General features: G+C 45.0%; 1 protein-coding gene across 5 annotated transcripts in view; it reads right to left on the reverse strand.

Moving 5' to 3' along the window:
• Nucleotides 1-27,713, reverse strand: part of pcbp4 (poly(rC) binding protein 4) — a 109,556-nt gene that overhangs the window by 24,779 nt on the left and 57,064 nt on the right. For all 5 annotated transcript variants that reach the window (XM_072666024.1, XM_072666023.1, XM_072666022.1 and 2 more), the window contains exons 5-9: nt 24,094-24,126; nt 17,580-17,696; nt 12,000-12,131; nt 11,087-11,215; nt 1,416-1,490 (exon numbers count right to left, since the gene is read on the reverse strand). In XM_072666024.1, coding sequence (XP_072522125.1) covers nt 1,416-1,490; nt 11,087-11,215; nt 12,000-12,131; nt 17,580-17,696; nt 24,094-24,126 — 486 coding nt within the window. The remainder of the gene's footprint in view (nt 1-1,415; nt 1,491-11,086; nt 11,216-11,999; nt 12,132-17,579; nt 17,697-24,093; nt 24,127-27,713) is intronic.

The raw sequence follows: 27,713 nt of genomic DNA on the forward strand, positions 1-27,713 counted from the left end.
ATAACAGGGTTGTGGGTTCGATTCCCGGGCTCGGCAAGCTCCCACTGTTGTGCCCTTGAGCAAGGCCCTTCACCCTCTCTGCTCCCCGGGGGCTGGAGTTGGCTGCCCACCGCTCTGGGTGTGTGTGTGTGTGTGTGTGTGTGTGTGTGTGTGTTTGTGTGTGTGTGTGTGTGTGTTCACTACCACAGGTGGGTTAAATGTGGAGGACACATTTCGCTGTACATAGTGCAGTGACAAATATGTGCACCTTTACATACTTTACTTTTATTAAAACCTTACTTTGAGGTAACCAACCTCTAGGCTGTTAATGGGAATGTTTTATTTTTTTTTAAACCTAAGCTTAGGATTTGTTACAAAATATGTCATAAAATAAATAAATAAATAAATAAATAATTGATTAAAACAATACATTTAAAAGAATGAAATCAAGATAGAAAGTGCTGTTGCTGTGTAGAAGTGCTGTCAGCTGACTGTCAGCAGTGTTTTCAACCACATTTTGGCATCACTCAAAGAACCACTCGAATAACTGCTATTATTAAGAGCGTATATATTGAGAATATAGCAGTTCTATAACCTGCCCGTGGGTTTTATTCTGGGTTTTATATGATATACTGATGCTGATAAATCTGAGCACAAACAAACGTATCATTAGGTGATTATTTGTCAAATAAGACCCTGCATGTACCTCTCCATCCTGCATGTACTGAAAAACATACAATACAATAAATCTCATCTCAGCACTATTGAGAAACGAATGTCTGGAGCAGTGCGTTCCTGACCTTTTCATGTGAGCTAGCATTAAACTCTTTATACGACCGGTTCCATTTCCCACCACTGAGAGCAATTTTCTAGAACGGAGCATTTCACACCAAACTACTCAGAGGATTGTCCTACAAACCCTGCAGGTGTCAGAGCAGGAGCAAAATACCACAATCACATACTCCAGGACCAGGGCTGATGTTAGTCATAGCAGTCAAAAGTTTGGAAACTAACATTTGGCAATGAATGTAGATGACCTTAGCAGACCTTCTAGGTGACCTTCTATGAAGTAAACCTGCATTAGACCCACCCACCTCAACTACTAATAAACAGCAGGTAGTGACTGAATGATAGAATGATGGCTGTGGTAGAAAAATCTCCACCTCTCAATTTCACTCAAGTAAATCAAGCACATTTCATAAACTGGATTGTGCATAATTTACATATCTTCAAAAAAAAAGAAAAAGAAAATCATTTTAGGGGAGGTCTTATGATCAAAAAAGGCCACACTTCACAGACAGACCTAATCAGAAGCGTCCAAACTTTTGACTTTTACTGTATGAACTTTACAAGACTGAGTAGTACAGTGGGTGTGGGTTGGGTGTGGTGTGGTGTGGCGTGGCTTGTGGTGGATGGCGGGTTTGTGAAGCACTCACCTGATTTCCAGACAGCAGTACGGCCCCCGGTGAGGGACTCGGACGGTACGGAATCGTGGCGCCCTTCGGAGGTGACTGCGGAAGACGGGAAGAAGAAGAAGACAGAATTGGATCGTGTTTGCCGAAGCGAGGCGTGACATTCTGTGATGATTTATTTTTTTCAGGCTGCACTGAATGAATGGAAAGCGCGAGGAAGCGCTTGGTTTACGGGCTGCGATTTCAGGGTTTATTTGCTGGAGCCTGTGTATCCAGAGCAAATACAGAGGCAATTGAACTGAATTGAATTCTCACTCGCAAAGGTTCTCCAATTAGGGAGCAAACAGGAGAACATACTCCTGCAGTGCTGGATCACTACTGTATTCAAACCAGGCTGCTGGATCTAGTACCTCTTAAACGGGCTGATTAAACACTGCTGGGTGTAAAATTCATTCATCAAACAATGATGTCATTTATGAACTAGAATAGTGCAGCTCCTGAAGGAGAAACAGAAGTGTCATACAGCTGCCAGGCTGTTGCTAGGCTGTTGCTACGTGATCACTAGGGTGAAACTGTGTTGCTGGATGGCTTCTAAGGTGTTGCTTAATGGATGATATCACAGGTGGTTGCTATAGTGTTGCTAGGCGGTCGCTATGGTGTTGCCAGGTGGTTGCTAAGGTGTTGGCAAGTGGTTGATGTGATTGTTAAGGCATTGCTATATTGTTACTAGATGGTCACTTCAGTGTTACTATAGTGTTACTAGGTGGATGGTGTTGCCAGGTGGTCGCTAAGGCGTTGCCAAGCGCTTGCTGTGGTGTCCCAGGTGGTTGCTACGGTATTGCTAGGTGATCGCTAAGGCCTTGCTATAGCGTTACTAGATGTTACTAGTGTCACTTTGGTGTTACTATAGTGTTACTAGGTGGTCGCTATGGCCAGGCTTTGGTGTTGCTTGGTGCTTGCTGTAGTATCCCAAGGTGTTGCTAAGTGGTTGCTGAGCTAGAGTGTTACTTGGTGGTCACTGTGGTGTTGCCAAGTATAGGTAGTGCTGTAAGTGGTTGCTATATAGATACTATAAGGTTGCTAGACAGTTGCTATGGTGTTGCTTAGTGGTTGCTAGGCAGTTGCTACGATGTTGCTTAATGATTGCTAGGCAGTTGCTAGGATGTTGCTAAATATATGTTGAGCAGTTAGCAGTTTTGCTACATGGTTGTTGTGGTATTCCAGGTGGTCTCTTTAGTGTAGTCTTTACTAGGTGGCTGCTATGGCATTGCCAGGTGATAGCTAAGTGGCTGCTAGATGAGTGCTATAGTGTTGCTAAGCAGTTGCTATGGTGTTGTTTAGTGGTGGCTAGGCAGTTGCTAGGATATTGCTAAATATTTGCTGTGCAGTTTGCTGGATGCATGCTACATGGTTGCTGTGCTATTCCAGGTGGTTGCTAAGTGGCTGCTAGATAAGTGCTATAATGTTACTAAGCAGTTGCTATGGTGTTGTTTAGTAGTGGCTAGGCTGTTGCTAGGATATTGTTAAGTATTTGCTGCGCAGTTTGCTGGATGTATGCTTCATGGTTGCTGTGGTATTTCAGGTGGTTGCTATAGTGTTCCCTATTAAGTAACTCTGGATCATCTCCACTCATCTATTCATCACGAGCTGCTGAATGGGCCGCTGGCCTGGATCTAATCGAACATCTGATGGAACAGTGAGGATATGCAGGCTTTAGAGCAGCTATAGAGGAAAGTTTCTAGCGACTGTGGAGATTCAGAGAAAACCGGGGACTGGTCTGAGTAGCGGCCGGTGGAGACCAGGGCTCTTGTATTACCTTAATGAGTAGAAATGCTGACAAGCTGAACACAAATGTAATGTGCTTATCGATCAGTTCTCCGGCACATTACTTAAGAGCGGCCCATTATCTTTAAACAGGAAGCCATTTGCTTAGATTATTTTCTGTATATTGTCGAGATTGATGAGGCTTTCTGGCGGCCGTGCCTGAATAAGGCGTCCTCAATTAAGCTTGAGTGAACTGGACAAATCAACATTACTTCTAAAAGTGCTGCCAAAAATTAGTCATCTCAGAGGCCTCGTTCCTCCGCACGGCTTATTCTAATGTTCTGAATGCTTAAAAGGTTCTGTGCCTGATGAAAGGGTTCTTCTCATTGGTGGAAAACATTTTCTAGATGGTTCCTCAGTTAGAAGAGGTTGGAAGTTTACATACACTCATCACGGACGTGAGAGCCATGGCTGTTTCGGGCTTTCAGTGATTACTCTGAACTGATCTTTTTCTGAACCTTCCAACATTTACACATATTTAATAGAAAAACAGCACTTTCTCATTTTTTGAGCTACAGTCCCGGGAGGTGTCGGAGCAGGGAAAATAACTTTATTACTTTAAATACTTAGTAAATTACTTAAAATAGAGACTGAAACATTGATACTGATGTAAAATGTACCAGTCAAAAGTCTATAAACTCTCATTTATAAATGTATAATTAATACAATTACAATTAATAAACTTTTCATTTAATGAGTTTTCTTTATTTTTGATATTTCTGTTACTTTTTTAGGACCTTCTACCAAATAAATATATTTACACCCCTCTTCCCCCTTTAGTTTTTTGCCTTTTTAACATGTTCAATAACCCTAAAATTGAACCTTGTGGGACGCCACAATATGTGCTAAACTAGACAGCTTCCAAATTATTAATAAATGAAGGATTAATAACTGAATAATAAGCACACTGGATAGGGTTCAGTATGTTAAGGGCTATCAGCCTCTAAAAGTTAGGAGACCTTGTAGAAGTTTCAGCACCTCTTTATTCTAATTGGGTGTATAATGTAATATTTAATTTTGACATTTTTTAGAAAACAGATTATAGAGAAACCTAAAAAATTTAACTTTTAAAACATTTTTTCTATTAAAATGTAAATGTGAATGTATGAACAAATTCTGCAATGGTATTCATGTTCATATGATCTTCTGAACACACCTTTATATGAAACCTTTTTAAAAAATGGTTCTACACAGAACTTAATTACTGTTGTTACGAGGTAAAGACCCCTTGTCAGGGCTGTACAGAGCTCTTCAGCTATTCATCTACACAATACAGTGACTCCAGTGGGTGGAGCTGAGCGTCCATCACCTCTGCATCACTTCACGTGGCTACGTTTGGTCCAGATGTGATGCAAAATGTTTCTTCTTATAAAGAGTCTAAACTTAAAAAAAGAAAGCATGTTTCGAGAGCCTGGGCTATTGATCTGATTGGAGCACTGATGTGTTATTGATGCTATTTCTGAAGCTGCGCAGTTTAAAAATAGAGATTAATGGGAGCTTTGTTGTTTCCACTGCTTTGTACCATCAGTTTAAATATAACACAAGTATTAAAATATATTTATAGCGCACTTTCATACAACAGAGCCGCAGACCAGCTCGGCTCACCAGCTAAAACCAGCATATGCTGTTTTTTTTGTAGGCTGGTCTTCCAGCACCAGATCAACAGACGCCAGCATATCGACACTGTTACCCAAATAACTTGCAAAACAGAAACTTTCAAAGGAAGTCAATGGACGTCAGTTTGGAGCATTTCTATTGGTCATCATGAAATTCTGAACTAATGTAAATAACAACAGTCAGATTCACCGTGTGTCAAAAATCGAAAAATGGAAAAATGGATACAATAAGTCTCGCTTTATTTATCAAGTTTATTGAGAGACAGTGCTGAAATGATGTCCTGAACGCTTGGAAGGCTGGTCAACCAGCCCCAGACCAGTATCAGACCAGCAAATATCTTTGTCTATAGCCCCGTTTGAAGGCGGAGTAGCGTAATTTTACGACAGGACGTCTGTAAAATTCTGAATTATAAGAATTCTCGGCATAGATGAATGAGAGGGGTGTGGCTACTCTTCTGCACACTGCCGTCACCCCCAATAACACTTATAGTTTAGCGTGAAAATCTGCAGCTATAGGCTACGCTACACAGAAGCCTTCCATGACTCTGAGAAGATCTTGGCTTGTCCTGGATTTGAGCGTTGTACACCGTACAATACAGGTTTACAACAGACTGGAACGACCCAAGGTATCTGTGCCATGCACAAGTACCTTCTCAAGCACCTCCATACCTCGAAAAACCTCAGAAAACTACGAAAAACCATGAACTATGACAAAATCATGGGATTAATTTAACCTGGGGTCATTTTTACGCCTAGTTTTACAGGTAAAAGGTAAAAGACGCCAGAATCTTAACTTATAAGATTCTGTTATCGGTGATAAAATGGCTGGCATGGTGCATTCTGATGGGACTAAACTCACAGAGAAAAACTAATCTGGTCTGAATAGGGCTTCTGTTGTATATTGAACACTAGTCTTCTGGTCAGTCCATGCTGGTCTAAGCTGTTTTGTTCAGCAGGGGTGTAATTAAATAGATCAGCACAGAAAGAAAAGTGGAATTTTAATTAAAAGCTAAAGAGATACAGTTTTCAATGTTTCTTAAATGTATGTTCTGAGCTTAACTGTCCAATAAAAGATGCAACTGATGAGTTTCAACTGATGAGTTCCACAGTTTGGAAGCATAATAACAGAAAGAGGCCTCTCCATTTTCGGTAATTCTGTAATTACGCAGGGGATTTGCAGAAGGCTGAAGTCTGCAGATCTGTTAGAAGTTGGAATATGAACAGACAGGCAGTCAGGGAGGTATGCAGGTGCTCAGCCATTTAGAGCTTTGAAGTAAAGGAACTTGAGAATTGATCCTGGAAGATACAGGTGTCCTCTCGTTTGGATGTTAGTTGGGATTTGTGCTGGTGTAGGCTGTAGAGGATGTACTGTTGTCGTTGGAATAGCACTGCAATAAGAGGTTCTACTGGAGGCCATTGAGATTGCTCTAGTAGGTCAATGTCCAACATTAGTATGACATACATTTGAATTTTTCCCTAAAATTAATTCTTACAATTTTTATTATTTTTATTAAATAAAAAAAGCTAGTTCCAAAAAAATGATCCCAAACTTCTGGACACTACTGTAGCTTAAGATCAAGATATACAGATTCAATGAGCCTTCTCGGTGGGTTTTGAGGTACACGTGCCATTTGGGTACAAGTGGGTACAAGTCCCATTTGAGTCTCTAGTCTTTAAGGTACACGTCCAATTTGAGTCTATAGCCTTTGAGGTACACGCCCAATTTGAGTCCCTAGTCTTTGACGTACAAGTCCAATTTGAGTCCCTAGTCTTTGAGGTACAAGTCCAATTTGAGTCCCTAGTCTTTGAGGTACATGTCCAATTTGAGTCTTTAGCCTTTGATGTACATGCCCAATTTGAGTCTTTAGCCTTTGACATACAAGTCCAATTTGAGTCTCTAGTCTTCAAGGTACATGCCCAATTTGAGTCTTTAGCCTTTGATGTACATGCCCAATTTGAGTCTTTAGCCTTTGATGTACATGCCCAATTTGAGTCTTTAGCCTTTGACATACAAGTCCAATTTGAGTCTCTAGTCTTCAAGGTACAAGTCCAATTTGAGTCTTTAGCCTTTGAGGTACACGTCCAATTTGAGTCTTTAGCCTTTGAGGTACACGTCCAATTTGAGTCTCTAGTCTCTGGGGTGCAAGTCTAGTCTCCGTGTTGTCTCTTGAAAGTCTGTCATGTCTTGAAACTCAAGTCTCAAAGTTCTGAAGTGCAAGTCTGAGTTAAGTCCTGAGTTTCTTTGGAGGTCTGGACAGATCAAATCTGAGTCTTGAGTCTCTAGGTGCAAGTCTAGTCCACGTCCTGAAACTCTGGGACGCGTGTCCAAGTCGAGTCCCAAGTGCTTGTCTACCAGGTGCTTTGATTAGTATCATCAGTATCACAGAAGCGTTTGCTTTACGAGTATCTAAAGCTTTATCTAACAGATACAGTCCTACAACGGGCCACAAAAGGAGTGCTCCAGATTCAGTGAGGCACACTCCTATCTCTGCTCAGTCAGGTGAAACGAATGTTTTAAAACATTCATCAGGTCACTTTGCATAATTTGCATCCCCCGGCAGGTGACAACAGCCAGCGAGGAGCATTCCTGAAGCGAGGCCTACAGCTTCCAGTGCTGGGCTTGGCAAAAACACGTCTCCAAAAAGCCATTCTGCCTTCTGGCTCTTTAACGCTGCAAGCAGAAGTGCGCTTATGAACTCGGCTGATTAAAAAGTAAAACCCTCTCCCGTTTGAGTAAAAGGACAATGATTTTGAAGCGAATTCATTTCGGATCTGAAGGAATAAACTCAGTGATCGTACCTCGGTGACAGATCTTTTCTGCTCATTTAGAAGCAGCCCTCAGAAGCAGATAGAAAGTGCATAAAAAATTACAAATCACTTCATGCTCTGCGGGAGATTATTATAACAGTCCGCACAAGCGCTGCTCGAGAAGAAGCTGCAAATACTGTGCAATATTTTAGACAAGCCTTTTAAAGCTTTGTCAAGCTTTACAGCCTGTATATTTGTATTAAAAGCTCCAATGAGGAACTGCAAAAAAATGTGTCACCCCAAGGCCAGCAATGGCTTAACCTAAAAACCCTAAAAGGATTACCAGTGACACTGACGAGCACAATTTAGCAACTTTTTAACAGCTCTGTCCCAGCATCACTGAAGTGGACCCGGAATCTATTGCTTCATGCAAATTCGAGTCAAGTATTAAGACTCCGACGCGAGTCTGAGTTGAGTCTTGAAACTCTGTGGTGAGAATCTGAATTGTGTCTTGAGTCTTATTGTAGGTTTGAGAGTCTAGTGTTTAGGTTTCAGTCAAGCCTCAAGCCTTTGAGGTGAAGTCCGAGTTGAGTCTCAAGATTCTGGCGTGTGAGCCAAAGTCGACTCCAAGACGAGTCCCAGTTTTAAGCCTCTGGAGTGGAAATCTGAGTCAAGTCTTAATACTTTGGTTGCAAGTTTGATTAAAGTCACAAGACTCTGGGAATTAAGTCCAACTCGAGTCTGAAGTCTTTGGGGTGCAAGTCTTAGTCGCGTCTTGAGTCTCTGGTGTGTGAGTCTTATTCTATCTAGTCTTGAGAGTCTAGTGTTTAGGTTTCAGTCCAGTCCAGGTGCAAGTCTGAGTTGAGTCTCAAGATAGTGAGTCAGAACCAGAGTTGGCTCGCATGGATCCAAGACGAGTTTTAAGCCTCTCGAGTGGAAATCTGAGTCAAGTCTTAATACTTTGGTTGCAAGTTTGATTAGAGTCACAAGACTCTGGGAATTAAGTCCAACTTGAGTCTGAAGTCTCTGGGGTGTGAGTCTTATTCTAGTCTTGAGAGTCTAGTGTTTAGGGTTCAGTCCAGTCCAGGTGCAAGTCTGAGTTGAGTCTCCCGAGTGGAAATCTATCAAGTCTTGGTCCACTTTGGTTGCAAGTTTGAAGTCTGAAGTCTTTGGGGTGCAAGTCTTAGTGAGTCTCTGACTTGATTCTAGGCCAGAACCAGAGTCGACTCATGTGAGTCCAAGCCGAGTTTTAAGCCTCTGGAGTCAAGTTTAAGGATTTTGATTGCAAGTTTGATTGGAGTCTTGAGAATCACGCCCAAGTTCCAGGTGTGAATCAACTTGCAAGGGTTGAATCCGTGTCAAGTCTTGAGACTCTGAGATACAAATCTGATTCAAGTCTTGACTCTGGAGTGTGAATCTAAGTTGTATCATGAGTCTGTAGGGTGTGAGTCTGAGTCAAGTCTTAAGTCTCTGGGCTATAAGTCTAAGTCGAGTCTCAAGTCTTTGTGTGCAAGTCAAATGCAAGTCTCGAGTCTTTGGGGTGCAAGTCTTGAGTCTCAGGGGTGTGAGTCTGAGTCAAGTCTCTGGTATCTGCATGCAAGCCCAACATGAGAGTCTTGAGTCCTTGGAGTGCAGGTCTGAGTTCAGTCTTAGGGGTGTGAGTCCGAGTCAAGTCTTGGGCCTCAGGGTGCAAGTCCAATGCGAGTCTTGAGTCTCTGGGGTGTAAGTCTGAATGTAGTCATGAGCCTTCAGTGTGCAAGTCTGACTCAAGTCTTGAAACTCTCGAGTCTGGGTTCAGTCTCAAGCATGAGGTACAAGAAGTGGTACAAGTCTAAGCCCAGTCTTGTGTCTCTGGGCTATAAGTACATAGTCAGTAAACATGCGACTTAAGGTCTGAGTCACTGACTTCAGCCCCCCAATGGTTCTTCTAATTACTTGCAGACAGAACCCTGTGGAACACCCATTAAGCAAATCTTTACAGCAGTTTCCTCACCAAAACAGGCTTCATACACCTGCTAACCTGTCATCTTAACTTCCACCCTGTTTAAGCTGAGTGTCTCTCAAATTCTGACAAAAGTACATGATCTGACACAGTTCTCAGATGAAGAAAAATAACAGCTTTGCTCTCCCCGTCACAGCTCACCTCTTGTGCTGCACACTTGTGATGTCATCAGAGGCTCATTAATGGGTAGATGTCAAGTACATGTGCAAGTACCACCTGCCTGACTCCTACAGCCCTCAGGATTAGACACTGTTTCATACTTCCAGATCAAACTGGATACAAGCTATCATTTCTGGCTAGGTGGCAAATGAAAATGCTGATGCTAGAAAACATCACAGTCATTTTTGAGGCCTTCAGAGAAGATTACTTGGTCTAACTGTGTGAGATTTTTAGCACAGTGAGATCAAATGCAACCAAGTAATGTCTTTTTGATTAGATCTTTGACAGCTTTGATGTTTCTGATGTACTTGACGTACTTGACATAGTTTGCCGTTCAGTCATCGTGATTTTTATTCTCTTTTGACGTTCTTGTTCATCATTTCATGGTTTAAGATCAAACCAAGTCAAACCTGTGATGTTTAAGTAGGTTCCAAACTACAAAATACAAAAGACAAATATACACCCAACCATGATTGCGTAATGGTCTTGACCAACCCAGATAACATGCCGATGGGGTCCTGTATGGGTAGCCCAACTGGGAACCAGAAGGTTTTGTCCATGGGTTCCATGTAGTCCCATGTTGGTTTCACCAGGGTCAGTGAATGCAACCGTGGATTAAACATGGGCTCCATCTGGGTTGTACACTGCACATAGGGCCTAGATGGGACCCATGTGAGAGTAGGATGGGATGTAACAATGGGGCCAACTTGGGAGGCCCAACTCATGTACAAACCCATTTAGAGCCAATGCCTGGAACTTGATGCTTTGGGGTGCAATTCGAGTCCTGAGTCTCCGAGGTCTCCTGAGTTTCTGCATGCAAGCCCAATTTGTGAGTCTTTGAAGTGCAAGTCTGAGTCAAGTCTCGAGTCTCTGGGGGGGTGAGTCCGAGTCAAGTCCCAGGTCTTTGGGTGCAAGTCCAGTTCCCATGGGACCCATGTGAGATTAGGATGGGCTGAGGTCCATTTGGGAAGCCCAACCATTTGGAAATCCCACGTTCACCTGGAACCCACCTATCCCACGGTCCACCCATGTGGGCCCCATATAAGCATGTTGGCTGGGAAGTACTTTCAACTTCTTTCTGAGCCAAGGTCTACACAAGCTATACAAGATTTGCACATACTGAGGGGCAAATCCTTCACCCAGGTGTGGAATCTCTGCCTGAATTGGTTCATTCAATTCATTGAAACATAGAGTAAATAAAATGCTCCCATCAGTAACCTTAACGTAGAAAATGCACTATTCACTTCTGCACAGATTGGTTCTTTTGTGCGACTGCTTCTGCGAGTGACTCAACGAGTTATGGAACCTAGCCGTTAAATAAAAAGACAGATATGACCCAGCAGTACCTCGAGTATGACAGTGCAGATGAGTTTGACACACTGGATGATGGCCTCTTGGCTTCCAGATATCGTCACCCCTCTTTCTGTGGAATTGGGAAGCAGGTCTCCTGCTACCTGAACTTGTGCCCCTGTGCTCTGTGGACAAAAGAATAACCCAAATGTAGCAGTACATACAGTACATGTGGAGCATGGCCACCTTTTGGACTTCATCTAGAAGTCCAGTGTGCTATCGATTGCGTCACCAAACCTAGACAGAGCCCCTATGAAGTCAGAAATTATGCATATGCCACTTTTTGGGAGTTTGGGACTCTAGAGATTGGCCTTATCTAAACATTTTTAATATTTTACATTACAGTATCTGGTATCACAAACACACATTCTTAGGGTTGGCTTTTGCTTATATAAGAAACTAGAGGTCTTTATCTAGTGAAATCAGGTCAAGGCAACATAAAGGAAGCCAGACTCATTCAACAGTAAATGACCATACCATTTAGATAGTGTAAAGCCAGTCATTCCCTAGCAGACATTCCACATACTGCCCCCCCCACACTGTTGTTGTTTTGTACAGCATGAAATAACCCAGCATAAGCCCTAGCCCTCTCAACCGACTCTCAACCCCTCTTCGATTAGCTTAACACATTTCCTGCCATCCACCTCCTTCCATTTCCTGCATTAGTGACCACTCCCAAAGTTAGCATGACCCAGCATTCGGCATTACCTCATCCCCAGCCCCGGCAGCAGGGAGACCATAAATGTAAAATAAATGGGTTTTTACTGGCATCCAGAGCCATGAAATATGCAATGGAGCAAGCAGTTTTAACATAGAGCACTGCTCCTCAGAGGTCTTCTAGAGGAGGTTGAGGGAGAGAGAAGTAGAGAGGGAGAGGGAGGGAGGGAGAGAGAGAGAGACAGCACTTACCTCTCTGATTTCTTTGATTTTGGAGCCACCCTTGCCGATGAGAGAACCGCACTGGCTGGCGGGGATGACCAGCCGCAACGTGACTGGAGGCTTGCTGGTGACTGTACCATTAGCCACGAGAGCAGTCAGGTCCTGGGATACATACAGAAAGAGTAGAGCGGTCAGACTGGCGATGCTGTGGACTTAACGGACACTGGGGGGCGAATGAAAATAGAGTGCTTTGACATTTTCAACAGTGTTGAATTATGTGGGGAGCTTGGTACTGAGGGACGGTTCAAGACATCTGAGCACCCGAGCTGCCTAAACAGGGTGTAAAACTGGCCCGAATGGATGCTGTTCTTGACGAATCAGATGGATCAGTGCTGTGCGGTGTTGTCTTCAAGGATCTTCTATGTAAAACACCACTCTGAGGGCCATTAGCCTGGGCTACAAGGGCTTGCACTGTTGTTTTAGCAAGATCTCTCCACGCTGACAGTGACATCTATTGATCGATTCCAGGGTCTTCCTTAAGATATCTTTAATGACTTCTGAACTCATTTGCAGCTGATCAATTCAACTGTGGCCTGCGTCTGTCCTGAGTCCGCTCTGTATCTTCTGAAATGAGAACAATCCAGAAGACTGGAATTCTGTGTGAGAACCTTGAGAATCCGATTCCATGCTCGTAGAGGGTCCCTTTTACAGGCACGTCAACAGTGACATCTATCGATTCCAGGGTCTTCTCAAAGATGTCTGATCGCATTTGAGGCTGATCAAATCAGTCATGGCTCAGTTACAACCTTATCCCAGTCTAGACCTTCTGAAATGAGACCATTCCAGAAGACTGGATTTCATTCTGTGTGAGGACCTGGAGCATCTGATTCCATGCTTGAGGAAGGTCCCTTCCACAGCCACGTTAACAGTGACATCTATTGATCAATCCCAGGGTCTTCCTTAAGACATCTTAAATAACTTCTGAACTCATTTGTAGCTGCAGATCAATTCAACTGTGGCCTGCTTCCGTCTTGATTCTGGCCTGTATCTTCTGAAACGAGACCATTCCAGAAGGCTGGAATTCTGTGTGAGGACCTGGAGCAACCGACTGCATGCTCGTAGAGGATCCCCTTCACAGGCATATCTATCGATCCCAGGGTCTTCTCAAAGACGTCTGATCGTTTTTGAGGCTGATCAAATCAGTCATGGCTCAGTTCCAACCATATCCCAGTCTAGACCTTCTGAAACGAGACCATTCCAGAAGACTGCATTTCATTCTATGTGAGGACCTTCCGAGGCATCCGCCTCCATGCTTGTCCCTTTCCCAGCCTTGCAATTTGATCAATTCCCCCTATTCACAGTTTACAAATCAATGCGACCCCCTGGATAAAGGTTACCGATGATTGAACCAAGTTAAGCCAGGCTTTTTTTTTGGACTCCCGTCGATCTCTGCCACCACCAGATTATGGACAGTATTTACACCTGAAGTGTTCGTTTCGGAGCGCTGGCTTCTGAACAATTCTAAAGTGTCCTGGCGTCTCTTGGGCCAACCGGCCAGCCTGGAACCGGCGACCCCTATCTAAAGCCTATCCTTAGACATGACAGGTAAAACTGTGCAAATGTGGCCTGAGATCAGCAGCCGAGGGCAGCTTTCCCTGACATTCTCGGCGAGCTGAGAGGAATGGGCCCGAATGTCCATTAGTCAGACGACGCAATTTCAGAGGCTCTTTCTTTAATTAAGCCAGGCAATAAATATAAGTCCGAGTCGTGGCCCACCATCGCGGCAATCAATTAGTGGGGAGCAGGACTCATGCCGGGGTTTGAAATGTAAATAGCGGCTGCTGTCTCGCTGCCCATCAACTCCCGCTCTCTCACTACGTGAACAGAATTATCATGACTTGAGTGGGCGCCTCCGAATGGCGCCCGACAAAGGATTTATTCCCGCGTTTAGTGTTTGCGCTTGCGGCGGGGGTTTGTTTGGGAGATACTGCCTTTTGCAATTCCTCCGACATCTACTTCTGAAACCTCCTGAGAACGGACAGGAGAGGAAAAAAAAAGAAAAGAAACAGATCCGTGCAGCTGTTCCCGAAAATATAGCAGCCTTTCGAAAATAAACAGGTGATGAATGCTGGAAATGTGTGACTGAGAGATAAATGATTCCCTCTTCCCTCTGTGAGGCTCTCGCCAGCCCCTCGCTGGAGGAGCTGCACTTTCACCTCTGCAGCAGTCCGTCCTCGTCTGAGTCAGGGAGATACAGGAGTCACCTTCTAGATTTAATTTCAAAATATGCTTTGTGTCTTAATAGGCGTGAGCGGTACGTGTCTTTCCCGGCGCCCCTCGGTGTAATTTGAAGTGCTAGCAAGATGTCCAGGCCCACCCTTTCACCTTCCTCCTCCTTCTAATCTACTTGCACAGCCTGGTGAATGATAAATCATCAGGCATGATATCAACCTCCCTCCGCGGCTTGCTCACCTGCTTATGAAGTGCACTGCTGGTCAGTGGTGGGAGGGGCTCAGAATTCAACCTGTGGTGAATTTTACAGCCCTATTCTGGAAGTGCTGACCCAGTGCGTCAAGCTAATGCACATTAAAGCTCGAAGCTCGGCACCACATTCTCCATTGCAGACTAGGGTTCGATTCCACAGCTGGGGAAAGCACACCACACAACACCAATAAGAGCCCTTGTGTAACATCAGATGTAAGAGCTCTGGATCAGACTGCTGTGCAAATGCCACAAGTGTAAGTGCAAATTCTCACCACGTGGAAGACTGGGGTTCGATTCCCGGTCTGGGTGGCTATGCTGTGCTACACCAATAAGAGTCCTTGGGCAAGACTCCTAACACTACATTGGCCCTCATCTGTAATACCAGTAACCTTGTAAGTCGCTCTGGATAAGAGCGTCAGCTAAATGCTGTAAGAAAATTTAAAATAAATAAAATATCCAGACAATAAAGTCAGGTTAAAAGGTCAACTGGGTGTCATTTACCAATGAGTTGCTTGTTAGACCAATAATTGTAGACAAGATTACGTCATATCGTGAAATTTACAGCGAGACCGTGTTTCAGGTGGCAATTTTTTGCAGGCTGGTGCTGAGTTAGGCTTCCAGTACAAAGAAAGGTGGGTTAGAAAGCCCTCCTTGAGCACTACCCTGGCACTTTTCGCCCTTTGCATCATGGTAACATCCAAGCCTGGTGTGTTGTGAGTGTGAGGGTAGGGGTAAGTGTTCATGTTTATGCTCTTTGAGGACAAACACTTGTAGAAACAGTGGAAAACTTAAAATGTGAATAGTGGAAAGCATAAATAAGTAACTGCTGCAGACCAAGTTCATTACTGGGCTTCAATCTGCCAACAAATCCGTCCTCTAACAGGACTGAATTGGGCTGCAGGCAGCAGTTTGACCTAATAAACGTCCATTAGGTGACTAGTCACTGGACACATCCTCATTCTTCTGTGGATTCGTCTTAGGGCAGGTGCTCCCGCAATGCTTGGAAATTACTTTCAATATTCTAGAATTTCAATATTCTTTCAATATTTATTAATGTTCTTTGCATGTTCTCCTCATATTCCTGCCAGTGCAAACGCAACCAGCCGACAGATTCTGGATGCGGAGCATCATTCCACCCTCCCTCGGTTTCACTGCTCTCTAAATCCAAAAGCCAGTCAGCTCCTGAAGCCAGACCATCTCCTGAATGGAGCTCCTTGTAAAACTCTGGATTGGTAACGTGCATCATGTGATTGGCGCGAGCCGAACCTCGGTCACCACCTCCAGGGTTTCTATGACAACTCCTTCCTTTCTGGGCGAGGCGGAACGAGGCAGGATCGGAACGGGGAGGGGCATGGGGGGAGATTCCCGAACAGCTGTTTAATGAGCGGCGCCCTGCCTGGCGCAACACAATGTAAAGGAAATAATGGGTTTGTTTTAAGCACTGAGGCAGAAAGACACGGCTCCTGATAGAGGGTCTGTTGAGGCAGTGGAGTCATTAGGGGGACTCGTTCTCTGCACTTGGCTGAGGGGAGAAATGCACAGCGTGTTGAGTGGCAGCTGGGGGGTGGTTTTGGGAGAAGTGTGTGTGTGTGTATGTGTGTATGTAGGGGGAATATGGCTGTAATGGTGTAGTGGTGAGTGTAATTGTATTTGGGTGGCTCTTCACGGGGGCTTTTATTATTCACTCACTGAGCGATTTATTAGAAACGCCTTCTTAAGACAGGGTAGGACCTTCTTTTGAGGTCAGAGCAGCCTCAATTCTGCGTGACATGGATTCCACAACATGGTGACGTTTTTTTGAGACTTTGAGACCACTGGATCACGTAATTCCTGCTGATTTGTTCCCAAAGCACCTCCATGCTGTGATTCTCCCGTTCTACCACATCCCAAAGGTGCTCTGCCGGATTCCGATCCGCTCTGAAGAACCCTTAATGGAACCGGTTTGAGAGACTTTTGCTTTGTGACCTGGTCCATCAACTTCCAACATCGTGCTGTTAGAAGATTGTGAAGGTCAATTGAGAAGGTCATGAAGGGATGCACATGGTCAGAACCAGGCTGTGGCCTTCAAGCGATGATTGACTGGTCTTAACAGACCTAAAGTCTGCCATGAAAGCCTTCTCCACACCATTACACCACCACCTCCACCAACCTGGACTGCTGTAACTCAAGGCAGGCAGGGTCCATAGATTCATGCTCTAGATCCAGTTTCAAGGGTCCAGTGCTGGCAAGCCTCAGCACAGCCCAGACGTGGTCTTCTGCCATTGTATCCCATCCTCCTCAAAGTTGAACGTGTTGAAGATTCAGAGATGCTTTTCTGCTCACCAACCAGCCTGACCATTCTCCGTTGACCTCTCTGATGACCACCAAGGCGTTTCCGTCTGCCAAACTGCAGATCTGCCGCTCACTAGATGGGTTTTCTTTATTCTACCATTCTGAGTCACTGTTGTTCTGGAAATCCCAGGTAATCAGCAGCTCTAAAAGCACTCAAACCCCCCAATGTTGGCACCAAATGAGATCATGGGGCTCCTAATGCACCAGCACTATGGCCCAGGGGTCGTGAGCTCGAATCCCAAGCCATGCTGCTTTGCCATCAGCAGCCGGAGTCTGAGAGAGCACAACTGGCTGTGGGTGGGTAGATGGCGCTCTCTCTGCCCCTCAGTACTCTTAATAATGAGATGTTGGGGGTGGTGTCTGGATTCGTATGTATGGGAGGAGACGTGTGTTAAGTCCTTACCCTCCTGGTGTCGGGAGCATTGCTAGTGCTAGGGGGGGCTGAAGGGGGGGGGGGTAATTGGCAGACGCGGATTGGGAGAAAAAAAAGAAAAGAAAATTGACTAATTGTATTTATTCCTTGTTCTGATGGTTGAAGGGAATATTTATTATGGAACTCACAGCTGCCACATGATCGGCAGATTAGGTAAGTGGTGAGTGTACAATTATTACATTTTGTTGTATAACAGACCTCAAAACTGAGAGAGGCCTCCTTCCTTTAGATTCAAGGCTGACCACTGATAGTGTGTGTGTGTGTCCGTGTGTGAATTGTGTGAATGGGGTGTCATGGCACAGTATAGGCCTAATTTGGATGGTCATACGTTAATGCAGTGTGTGTGTGGGACTGCGCCTCACCTCCTCGAGCTTTATTGTGATCATAGTGAAGGCTCGGAACACACACTCCGTGGGGCCGGTGATGGTGATGATCCGCTCTGGGCAGGAGCCCTCTGAGATATTGATGCGTGCACTGCTCTGTTGGGACAGACAGACCAGAGAAGGAGAATCAAACGACAGCACAGACAGAGCAGGAGGAAACCAGAGCAGGAGAGAGAGAGAGAGAGAGAGAGAGAGAGAGAGAGACAGAGAGAGAGAGAGAGAGAGACAGAGAGAGAGAGAGAGAGAGAGAGAGAGAGACAGAGAGACAGAGAGAGACAGAGAGAGAGAGAGAGAGAGAGAGAGAGAGAGACAGAGAGAGAGAGACAGAGAGAGACAGAGAGACAGAGAGAGAGAGACAGAGAGAGAGAGAGACAGAGAGAGAGAGAGAGAGAGGGAGAGAGAGAGACAGAGAGAGAGAGAGAGAGAGGGAGGGATGACGAAGATTGCTTCTGCTGCTCTGCACTCCACCTAGAGCTCTCTCTCTCTCTCTCTCTCACTCACACTCTCGCGCTATCTCTGTCTTCCTCCCTCCCTCCCCCCTATCCTTCTCTCTCTATCCTTCTCTCTCTCTCTCTCTCTCTCTCTCCTCAAAGTACTGGTGTGGTAATCACATGGCTGGCTGAGGCAGCTTCCTGTGTTCCTTTGCTTTGTTTAGCAGCTCTCTAAAATATGCATGGGGAAGAGGGGATGTGATCTGTGTGAGTGTGTGTGTGTGTGTGTGTGTGTGGCTGTATGAGCACGCATTTGAACCAAAGCGATGTCTGATAAAAGATGTTTGGGGTGTGTTTTATGTGTGTGTGTGTCAGAGTGAAAGGGGAGAGACACACAAAAGGATGTGTGTGTGTGTGTGTGTGTACACAATTTAAAAAAAAAATGCACAAGTCACTGTAAATGTGTGTTAACATGTCTATGTGTTTGTTTTTATGCACTGCCAGGACCTACTTTTTAAAAATATAATTAATTTTATGAGTAATTAATATAATTGATCTATATATATTTATTTATATAGGTGTATAACGTGTCCACAAACATTTGGACACGTAGTGTATAATAAAAAACCCCACATCCCAGTAAAATATAAAAACAAGTAAGTGTGTGTGTGTGCATGTGTTACTGTGCGAGTATGCATGTGGACTAGAACAGTATCTGATCAAATTTTGTGTGTGTGTGTGTGAGTGTGTGTGTGAGTGAGAGAGAAACAGACGTGCGTGTACTAATATTTTTAAAAATAGATGACAGCCTGAGCGACTATAAATGTTCATTTAGTGTGTGTGTGTGTGTGTGTGTGTGTGTGTGTGTTTTGTGTTCCCTTCCACTTGTATGCTCACTGACTCATTCTCCAGTGGCAGCAGTGTGTGTGTGTGTGTGTGTGTGTGTGTGTGTGTGTGTGTGAAGATGACTAAAGAAAGAGTGGAGCTGGGCTGCAGTGTGTGAATCATCTTCCTTAAGGCCCCCCACTGTCTCTCTCCATTAACACTGATCTTTCCATCACTCAGCGTCTCACACACGCATGCATGCACACGTGTACGCGTGCACACACCCGGACCTCGCCTCCGTCCATACGTCGGATGATTGCGACACACACTGCAGGATAATTCTGTCATAATCTACTTCAGTCACAACCAGCGATTTCATAACGGGGCGCCGCACACAGAGGGGGGAGGGGGGGGGTGCATGTCTGCTGTAGGGGTCAATGACACGACTCTTGACTCAACACAATACGTCGCTTTTTCTAAGTCAAATTTAAGGAAAACACACCATCTTACGTATAACAGTGGGATCTGGAGACAGTACACTGCCATCTAGTGGTCGGGGTTCAAACACAACACTAAATGAACCACCGTCTGCCACCAATCTTTGACGAGACAAGACAACCATATTTACCATTTATGACACAGATGGAATTTGGCTTCCACTTTTATCCAATCCATGCAGTGAACACACACATACACACCAGTGAACAAACACACAGTGGACCGTGGGCACACATGCTCGGAGCAGTGGGCAGTCCAGGGAGCAGTGAGGGTAAACGGCCTTGCTCAAGGGCCCAACAGTGGCAGCTTGCCGAGCCTGGGTATCGAACCCACAACCCTGCTCAGTCAAACCCCTAATTTTTCAAACTGCCACCGATGCCACCGATGCAACATCACAACACACCGGCCCGCAGACACCAGCAGAAAAGCGATGTGGGGAGAGAGCGCCATCTACCCACCTAGAGAGCAACAACGCCAATTCCCGAACCAGCGAATCTCTGATCATAGTGACAGCGCCTTAGTCCGCTGGACCACTCTGGGCCCCAGGCATATTTTAATGGATCGAGTATCGGCTATTTTAATCCCAATCCAGCTCCAATTCTTTCTTTTAGCCACAGTGTTCAGAGCGCCACCTGCTGTCCTCAATGCCCCCATTAACGGACATTATCTCCAGCCGGCTGCAGCAGCAGCAGTGCGGACGTTCTCAGAAGGTAAATAAAGGAGTTGAGGTTCTGCAGTGTGGAGCTATTTTACAGTGGAACCTGAAAACAGACCAAAATATCTGACCCTTAATAAAACTCTCACTGAAACGCTCCGTTTTACCAGCCGGAGAACCGGCACTGGCCTTTCTCTGTTTATAAACCAGCACTGAAGAACCCATTCAGAACCGAGTTCAGAATGCTAATGCTAACACACACAGCACATTCACCCACTATAAACCAGTTATTACACACCAGTAGACCAACAACAACCACAGATACCAGTCCAGAGTGTGTACCACTACACACACACTCTCACACACACACAGGAAGAGATTAGACTGCAGTGTTTTAAAGGAGCTGGGAGCTGATTGGTCAGGGAGGAGATCAGACTGGATTAGACGATATTAAACAGTATAAAACAGTAATTTTAAGAAAAGTCTTGACTAAACTGAATTAATCAGTCCAGAAAGTCTGATTATAGAAACTGTATTAATCAGCAGCTCGTCGGATTATTTTTACAAACACAAAGATCGGATCAGATCGGATCGGTATCGGCTGATACTACAGGGACGTCATCCAGCAAGCCACAGGCTGTTTAAGGGATTGATATTGGACAATATTATCAGATAAGTGATACACTGGTCAAGCCCTATTCGCAAATACAGCCACTGCTATAGAATTACGCCAGCAAATGAGCAGCAGGTAAGGCATTGCTGTGCTTCTACACAGATTTGACCAACATGAACAACAATGGCTCTCCAAATCCCCCGTACTGCCTTTAAGAAAAAGCTTCAGCCTGGGAAGGTGGGGGCCAGTGCAGTGGTTTTGGGTTAGTGTGTCCTCAGCCCGACTGCCCGACACGTCTCCGCACTCAAACACTGGTGGTGGCTTCTTGTTTATTGCTTTACTGGATGTGGAAAAGTGTGGGTTTCCCGTTCATCTAATCTGAGCTGCTCGCCTCAAAACAACATAAAAGAGACGGTGGATGCTGTTCCTCGTTTTCGAGCCGCGAGGTGTTGATAAGTGGCGGCAGCTGATCGGGGTTTGGGGATGGGGGGGGTGGGGGGTGGTGATTTGGGCCCGCGCATAAACGATGCACGGAAATAGCTGCGCGTGCACGCCATGCTTTTTGATGTTGCTGCTGACCCCTGCTCGACCCTGCTGTGCCTTCCTAGCGGCAAATGATGCCTGGCCCTCGTCGGATGGCCCTCAAGATGCTAATTAGGAGAGCCGGAGAGAGGCCTGGACTGTGTCTTTATGTAATAAGGAGGCAAAAAACCATTAGTCTTCATTTCAGGGTGGCAGGGAGCATATGTCTGTCAAAGGCATTGTTATGCTGCCTGTGTGAATGTGTGTGTGTGTGTGTGAATGAGTGTGAATGTGTGTGTGTGCGCGCCAGACAGAAAAGCATCTTATAAGGAGCTACAGCTTTACATCAGTGTCTTTATAGGTGGGATAAAAAGGCATTTTTCATGAGCAGCGGCACGGTGCACACACACATTCACACTGACACTCGTTTTAATGCAGAGTGAGGACCTGGGGTCGCTTATGCTGCATGTCCCACATATATGGATCAAATGTGCTAGCTGTATTATATATTATGTGGTGTATATGTAAGATATGCACTACATAAACCACCATAAGTAACCATATGCAATAAGTAGGGATGACCTGATCCAAGTTTTTCACCCCCTTATCCGATCCGAGTCAGCTGATACCGATCGGATCTGATCCGATCTTTCTGTTTCTATAAATAACGCAGCCTCACAGCCTTAGGTAAGACATGCTAATCCACACTAGTAAACAGCAGTAAAGTCACTGAGTGTTTAATATCTGACAGTCCAGTCTGAATGACCTACCTGACCAACCATTCAGCTTCAACAACTCTGCAGTTAGATCACCTAGCGTGTGTGCATTACCAGTAGCATTAGCATTAGAGCTGCTATAGAACCAAAGAGAGGAGTGTGGTTCTCCCGCTGGTAGAACAGAGCATTTCAGAGCATTTGTGAGGTTAGGATGCTGGACGATTGTCACCCCACCTCATCCACCAACTGCCCAACTCATCCCAAAATGACTGGATGGAGCACCACCATCATTCCACAGCTCAATGCTGGGGGGCTTTCTACATACCCCTCGAGCCCACGCCTGGCCTGGCATTAGGCAGCATGGTGCCAACAGGTCCATCTAGGTTTATCTGCTGCAGAGAGTCCTATTCTATTGGCAATACGTCTCTATAGAGACTAGACAAGCTGTATGCGTATGCGTGTGTGTGTGTGTGTGTGTGTGCATTGCACATCTGTGTCAGCAATGGGTGCAACGTAAAGAAGCTGAATGCATTCATGAGAAGGGGTGTCCACAAAGTTTTGGACAGTTTAACCATACAACCAACACCTACCCCTGCTTCTCTTCATTGTTGTCCCGATGCTGTATAAAATACAAGTACACACACACACAAACACACACACACAGATACAGGCCCACCTGGGCCTTTTTCCCTTCTAAGCCCTACCCAGTCTGTCTCAGGTTGTCACACTTTAATGGCAACAGCCTTGAAATACCAACATTGTCATTAAGCAGGAGTTAATGAATTTGTATTGTGTTCAGAGGTTGTGTGTGTGTGTGTGTGTGTTTGAGGACCCTTGAGATGAAAATCTTCATTTAAATATTCATGCTCCTATTGCTCCTCTCCTTTTCGTGTCAGCACAGAGCTGTCTCGTCTGTGTGGATGTGGAGGAGGTTCGCTTGCTTCAGGACCACCTTTCTTGAGATTTTGGTATGGATGAAATGTCCAGATTTGATTGCATATGATGTCCCAATATTTGTGGACACCTCTTGACCTCTAATAGATGCATTCAGCTCCTTTAAGTTGCACCCTTTGCTGCTGACACAGTTATGCAAATGCACACACACGTCCCTGTAGAGACGTACTGCCAATAGAATAGGAGCAGATAAACATCATGAACCTATTGGGACCATGCTGCCTAATGCCAGGCGTGGGCTAGAGGGGTATAAAGCCCCCCCCGGCATTAAGCAGTGGAGCAGTGGAACTGCAGTGTTCTCTGGAATGATGGTCTGTGCTCCATCCAGTACTTTTTTGGGATGAGTTGGGGAGCTGGTGATCATCATCCAACAGCCTGACCTCTTTAACGCTGTCATGACTGAATGCAATCAAATCCTCACAGCAATGCACCTCCTAAAAAAGATATAGTAGAAAGCATTTTCCTCTGAACAGTGGAGACAGTCACTCCAACAAAAGCAGGATCAACTCATTTTTTATATCCTTGATTTCAGAGGAAACAGTGAATGAGCAGGCGTCCCAATACTTTTGACAGATTAGTGTAGTTTTCAGCTGAACCCTAAAGACAAACAAAAAGTTTCTGGAGAAAGGTTTTAAGGTCAGATGAGAGAAAGATGTTGGGGGGGGGGGGACTGGTGAGGCATTCAACCCCGAGGACACTGTAACAGCTGTTAAACATGGTGGCGGTAGCACCATGCTCTGGGGCCGTTTTGCTTTGTCAGGGGAACCTAGTATTTTGCATAACGTGGATGAAATAATGACAACTGGGTGTTCGACACTCAGATATTTGTCTTAAGAGTTCATCTGAAAACTACACTATACGGTCAAAAGTATTGGGACACCTGCTCATCCACTGTTTCCTCTGAAATCAAAGATATTAAAAAGAGTTTATCCTGCTTTTGTTGGAGTAACTGTCTCTACTGTCCAGGGAAGATGGCTTTCCACTAGACAGTGACCCCAAACACACATCAGGGGTGGTTGTGGAATGGAGAAAGCAGGCTAACATCAAGCTTTTGGAAAGTCCTGACCTGATACGTGTGTCACAAATATGTGGACTGTGCGTAAAAGTCGGATCTGCGCCAGAAAACCAACAAATTCAACTGAACTCGAGCAGTTCTGCCAACAATAGTGGTGAAGTCTCTACCTAGAATTCTGCCAGAAGCTTGCTGATGGCTACCAAAAGTGTAAAGGTCAAGGTACAGGGACATTTAAGGGAGACCAAGAAACCCAGCAGGTCTTACCTCCTCTCGTATCCTCTTCACAGTTTCCCCTTTCTGTAAAACAAAGGGACAAAACATCATCATGAGCTCCTCTTCTCTTCTCCTGCTTCAACCTTCTACCTGCCTCGCTGTCTGCGCTCATGTCCTTCTACCTGGCGAATAAATGAGCTTCACTAGATGAGCAGATAATTAATAGCAATTCTGCTTCGCTACGCTGCAATATGGCTTTTGCATGAACAGGTCCCACAGGAGCCAGCTCCCAGATTGAGGCCCTACGGACTGCTACGACTAAAGGAATCAATAACCCTTAAATCACTTGTGCAGAAGCTGCCTTTGCTGTCTCACATACAGAGCTTTCAGACGGGGTGGACTGGTATAAATGTGAATATCTACAGAATAGGGTGTCGTATGATTTTGAAGAATATTGTGCAAAACCCCTATAAAGAACATCAAAACAATGATGGGTGTCGTAAAGCAGTCCTTTGAGGGAAACCGTACAACTGAAGGAGGCTCTGGTACCCTGCTGGGCCGCCTCTCACCTGGATGCAAGATGAGATATGGTTGGGCGTGGAGGCCTACAGGTTCCGTACGGCATCCTGCAGCACCTGCACCCTCGTGGGGTTGCCGAAGCTGGCGTCCCAGCCGGTCCCATTAAAACGCTCGACTGGTGAGAAATCTGGCAAGCAGGCAGGACTGGGTACCCCTTGCTGTATGTGGGCGAGCATTATCCTGCTGAAAGTGCCAGTCCAGTCGGAAGCCCTGAGCTGTTGGTGTTCCTCGTATCGCTGCTAGGGGGGTGACCGACTGCTGCCAAGACCATCCCACCAGCAGGTAGTGGTGTGTGTGTCACTCCACAGCATAGGCAGGATTGAATTGCTCACCACGAGGCTCCGCCTCCGTACTCAAACCCGATCCGTTGACGGATACCAAACAGAACCCGGATTTGACGATATGGTTAGCAGGTTTTTTTTTTTGGAGAAAAAAGGGTGCAGAAAAAAAGGGTGTCCAAACATTTGCATATAATACTGTATGTAATACAGTGGGGTATAATAATGTAAACAATAATAATTGCTGTTATTGTTTTGCTGTAAGGAAAAGAGGCTGAGGATCTTGGGAGTAGCTGCAGCTGAAGGCCGCAGTGGAGCAGGGTTCTTGTAAACAGCTCTTGAACCCACCCTCACCCCCCTACCCCCCCGCTATAGGAACCGGAGAACAGATCACTGTTACGGGAGTAGATCCAAATACCTGTGCGGAGCTGGGCTGACTGCTTTCCCCCTATTGTCTTAATATCAGGACAATGAGGACTTTTATGTCCCAACTGAAGAGAGTAACGCAAGGCTAGTTTTGCTTTAATTGGAGGGCTGCAATGCGAAACCCTTACACACACACACACACTGTACTGGTCAGAGGTTTAGACACACCTGACCTAGTGTTCTTGTTTTGGTCTCAAGGCTCGTGCTTGAAGTCTGCCGTTAAGTTGAGGCCTGTGTTTTTCTAGAAATCCATTAAAATAGGTTCCAAGCAGCTTCCATTCAGAACAGCACAGTCGGGAAACGCTGGATCCCGTAAAAAAAAAAAAGCCATCAGTGGAATGTCTGTGCTTCCTAATGTATATGAGCCAATTAGGTACGTGGTTCTCACTGGCTTTACTGGGTGGAATATTTTAGGTGGGATATTTCATAATTTTGATGTCTTGTTTTTCTAAAATGTAGGAAATAGGTCAAATAATGAAAACCCCTCCAATCACTGTCCAGACATTTGACCGGGACTGTATATATATATATATTACGCTGCAATGAAAAATCTGTATCTTCATTTTTGGCCATTTTTAGGGGTTTTAATAGTTTGAACCCTGTAGCTGCTTCTGTACACTGGGTAAATACTCCTGGATGAATAGACCAATAGAAATGCTCTGAAGTACTGGGACAAAAGTCTTATTCTACATTGACTTCCATTCAGAGTTCAGGACATGTGCTGCCTGTTCCTGTAAAGTCACCATAATGGAGATACAGGTTTTTCACTGGACAGTGAAAGTACATATATATATATGTGTGTTTTAGGCTGCTGTCTTGGCCAGGCTTCCCTTGGAAAAGAGATCATTGTGTCTCTAAGGGACCAACCTGGTTAAATAAAGGGTAAATTAAATAAATATATATAATAATGATAAATAAAGAAAATTAGAACAGTGTGAATTTTTCTTTTGTATCAAGCAGCAAATAAAAATCTACAAAAATGACCACATTTATCATCAGTTAGAGTAGTTAACATCTACCTAACATCAGCTAGAGTAGATAACATCTACCTAACATCAACTAGAGTAGTTAACATCTACCTAACATCAGCTAGAGTAGTTAACATCTGGCTAACATCAGCTAGAGTAGTTAACGTCTGGCTAACATCAGCTAGAGTAGTTAACATCTGGCTAATATCAGCTAGAGTAAATAACATCTGGCTAATAAAAGCTAGAGTAGTTAACATCTACCAAACATCAGCTAGAGTAAATAACATCTGGCTAACATCAGTTAGAGTAAATAACATCTGGCTAACATCAGAGTAGTTAACATCTACCAAACATCAGCTAGAGTAAATAACATCTGGCTAATATCAGGTAGAGTAAATAACATCTGGCTAACATCAGCTAGTGTAGATAACATCGAGCCAACCTCAGCTAGTGTAGATAACATCTAGCCAACCTCAGCTAGTGTAGATAACATCTAGCCAACCTCAGCTAGTGTAGTTAGCATTTAGCCAACCTCAGCTAGTGTAGATAACGTCTAGCCAACCTCAGCTAGTATAGTTAGCATCTAGCCAACCTCAGCTAGTGTAGATAACATCGAGCCAACCTCAGCTAGAGTAGATAACGTCTAGCCAACCTCAGCTAGTGTAGATAACATCGAGCTAACCTCAGCTAGAGTAGATAACATCGAGCCAACCTCAGCTAGAGTAGATAACGTCTAGCCAACCTCAGCTAGTATAGTTAGCATCTAGCCAATCTCAGCTAGAGTAGATAACGTCTAGCCAACCTCAGCTAGAGTAGATAACGTCTAGCCAACCTCAGCTAGAGTAGATAACGTCTAGCCAACCTCAGCTAGAGTAGATAATGTCTAGCCAACCTCAGCCAGTATAGTTAGCATCTAGCCAACCTCAGCTAGTGTAGATAACGTCTAGCCAACCTCAGCTAGAGTAGATAACGTCTAGCCAACCTCAGCTAGAGTAGATAACGTCTAGCCAACCTCAGCTAGAGTAGATAACGTCTAGCCAACCTCAGCTAGAGTAGATAACGTCTAGCCAACCCGACGCCGCCGCTCCGCAGCGCAGACCCTGATAAGTCAATCCGTCTCCAGTGAACGCTGGACTATCTGTCACACACTCAACTCCATCATGCGCCAGCTCACTGTGTGCTAGTGTCTGCTTCTTCTCCTGGGGGTTATGGGTGGTGTGTGTGTGAGTGTGTGTGTGTGTGTGTGTGTGTGAGAGAGAGAGAGAGAGTGTGTGTTGGGAAAGGCAAAACACTGGCGGAAACCCAGGGACCTATTAGCAGTCTGTGGTTCTGTGGAGGAAGCCTCCCTCCATGTTGCAAGTGATTCTTTGAAAGCCAAGGACAGGCTAACATAGAGTGTAGAGAGAGAGAGTGTGTGTGT

This window comes from Salminus brasiliensis, chromosome 21, assembly GCF_030463535.1.
Source record: "Salminus brasiliensis chromosome 21, fSalBra1.hap2, whole genome shotgun sequence".
NCBI classification, from domain to species: Eukaryota; Metazoa; Chordata; class Actinopteri; order Characiformes; family Bryconidae; genus Salminus; species Salminus brasiliensis.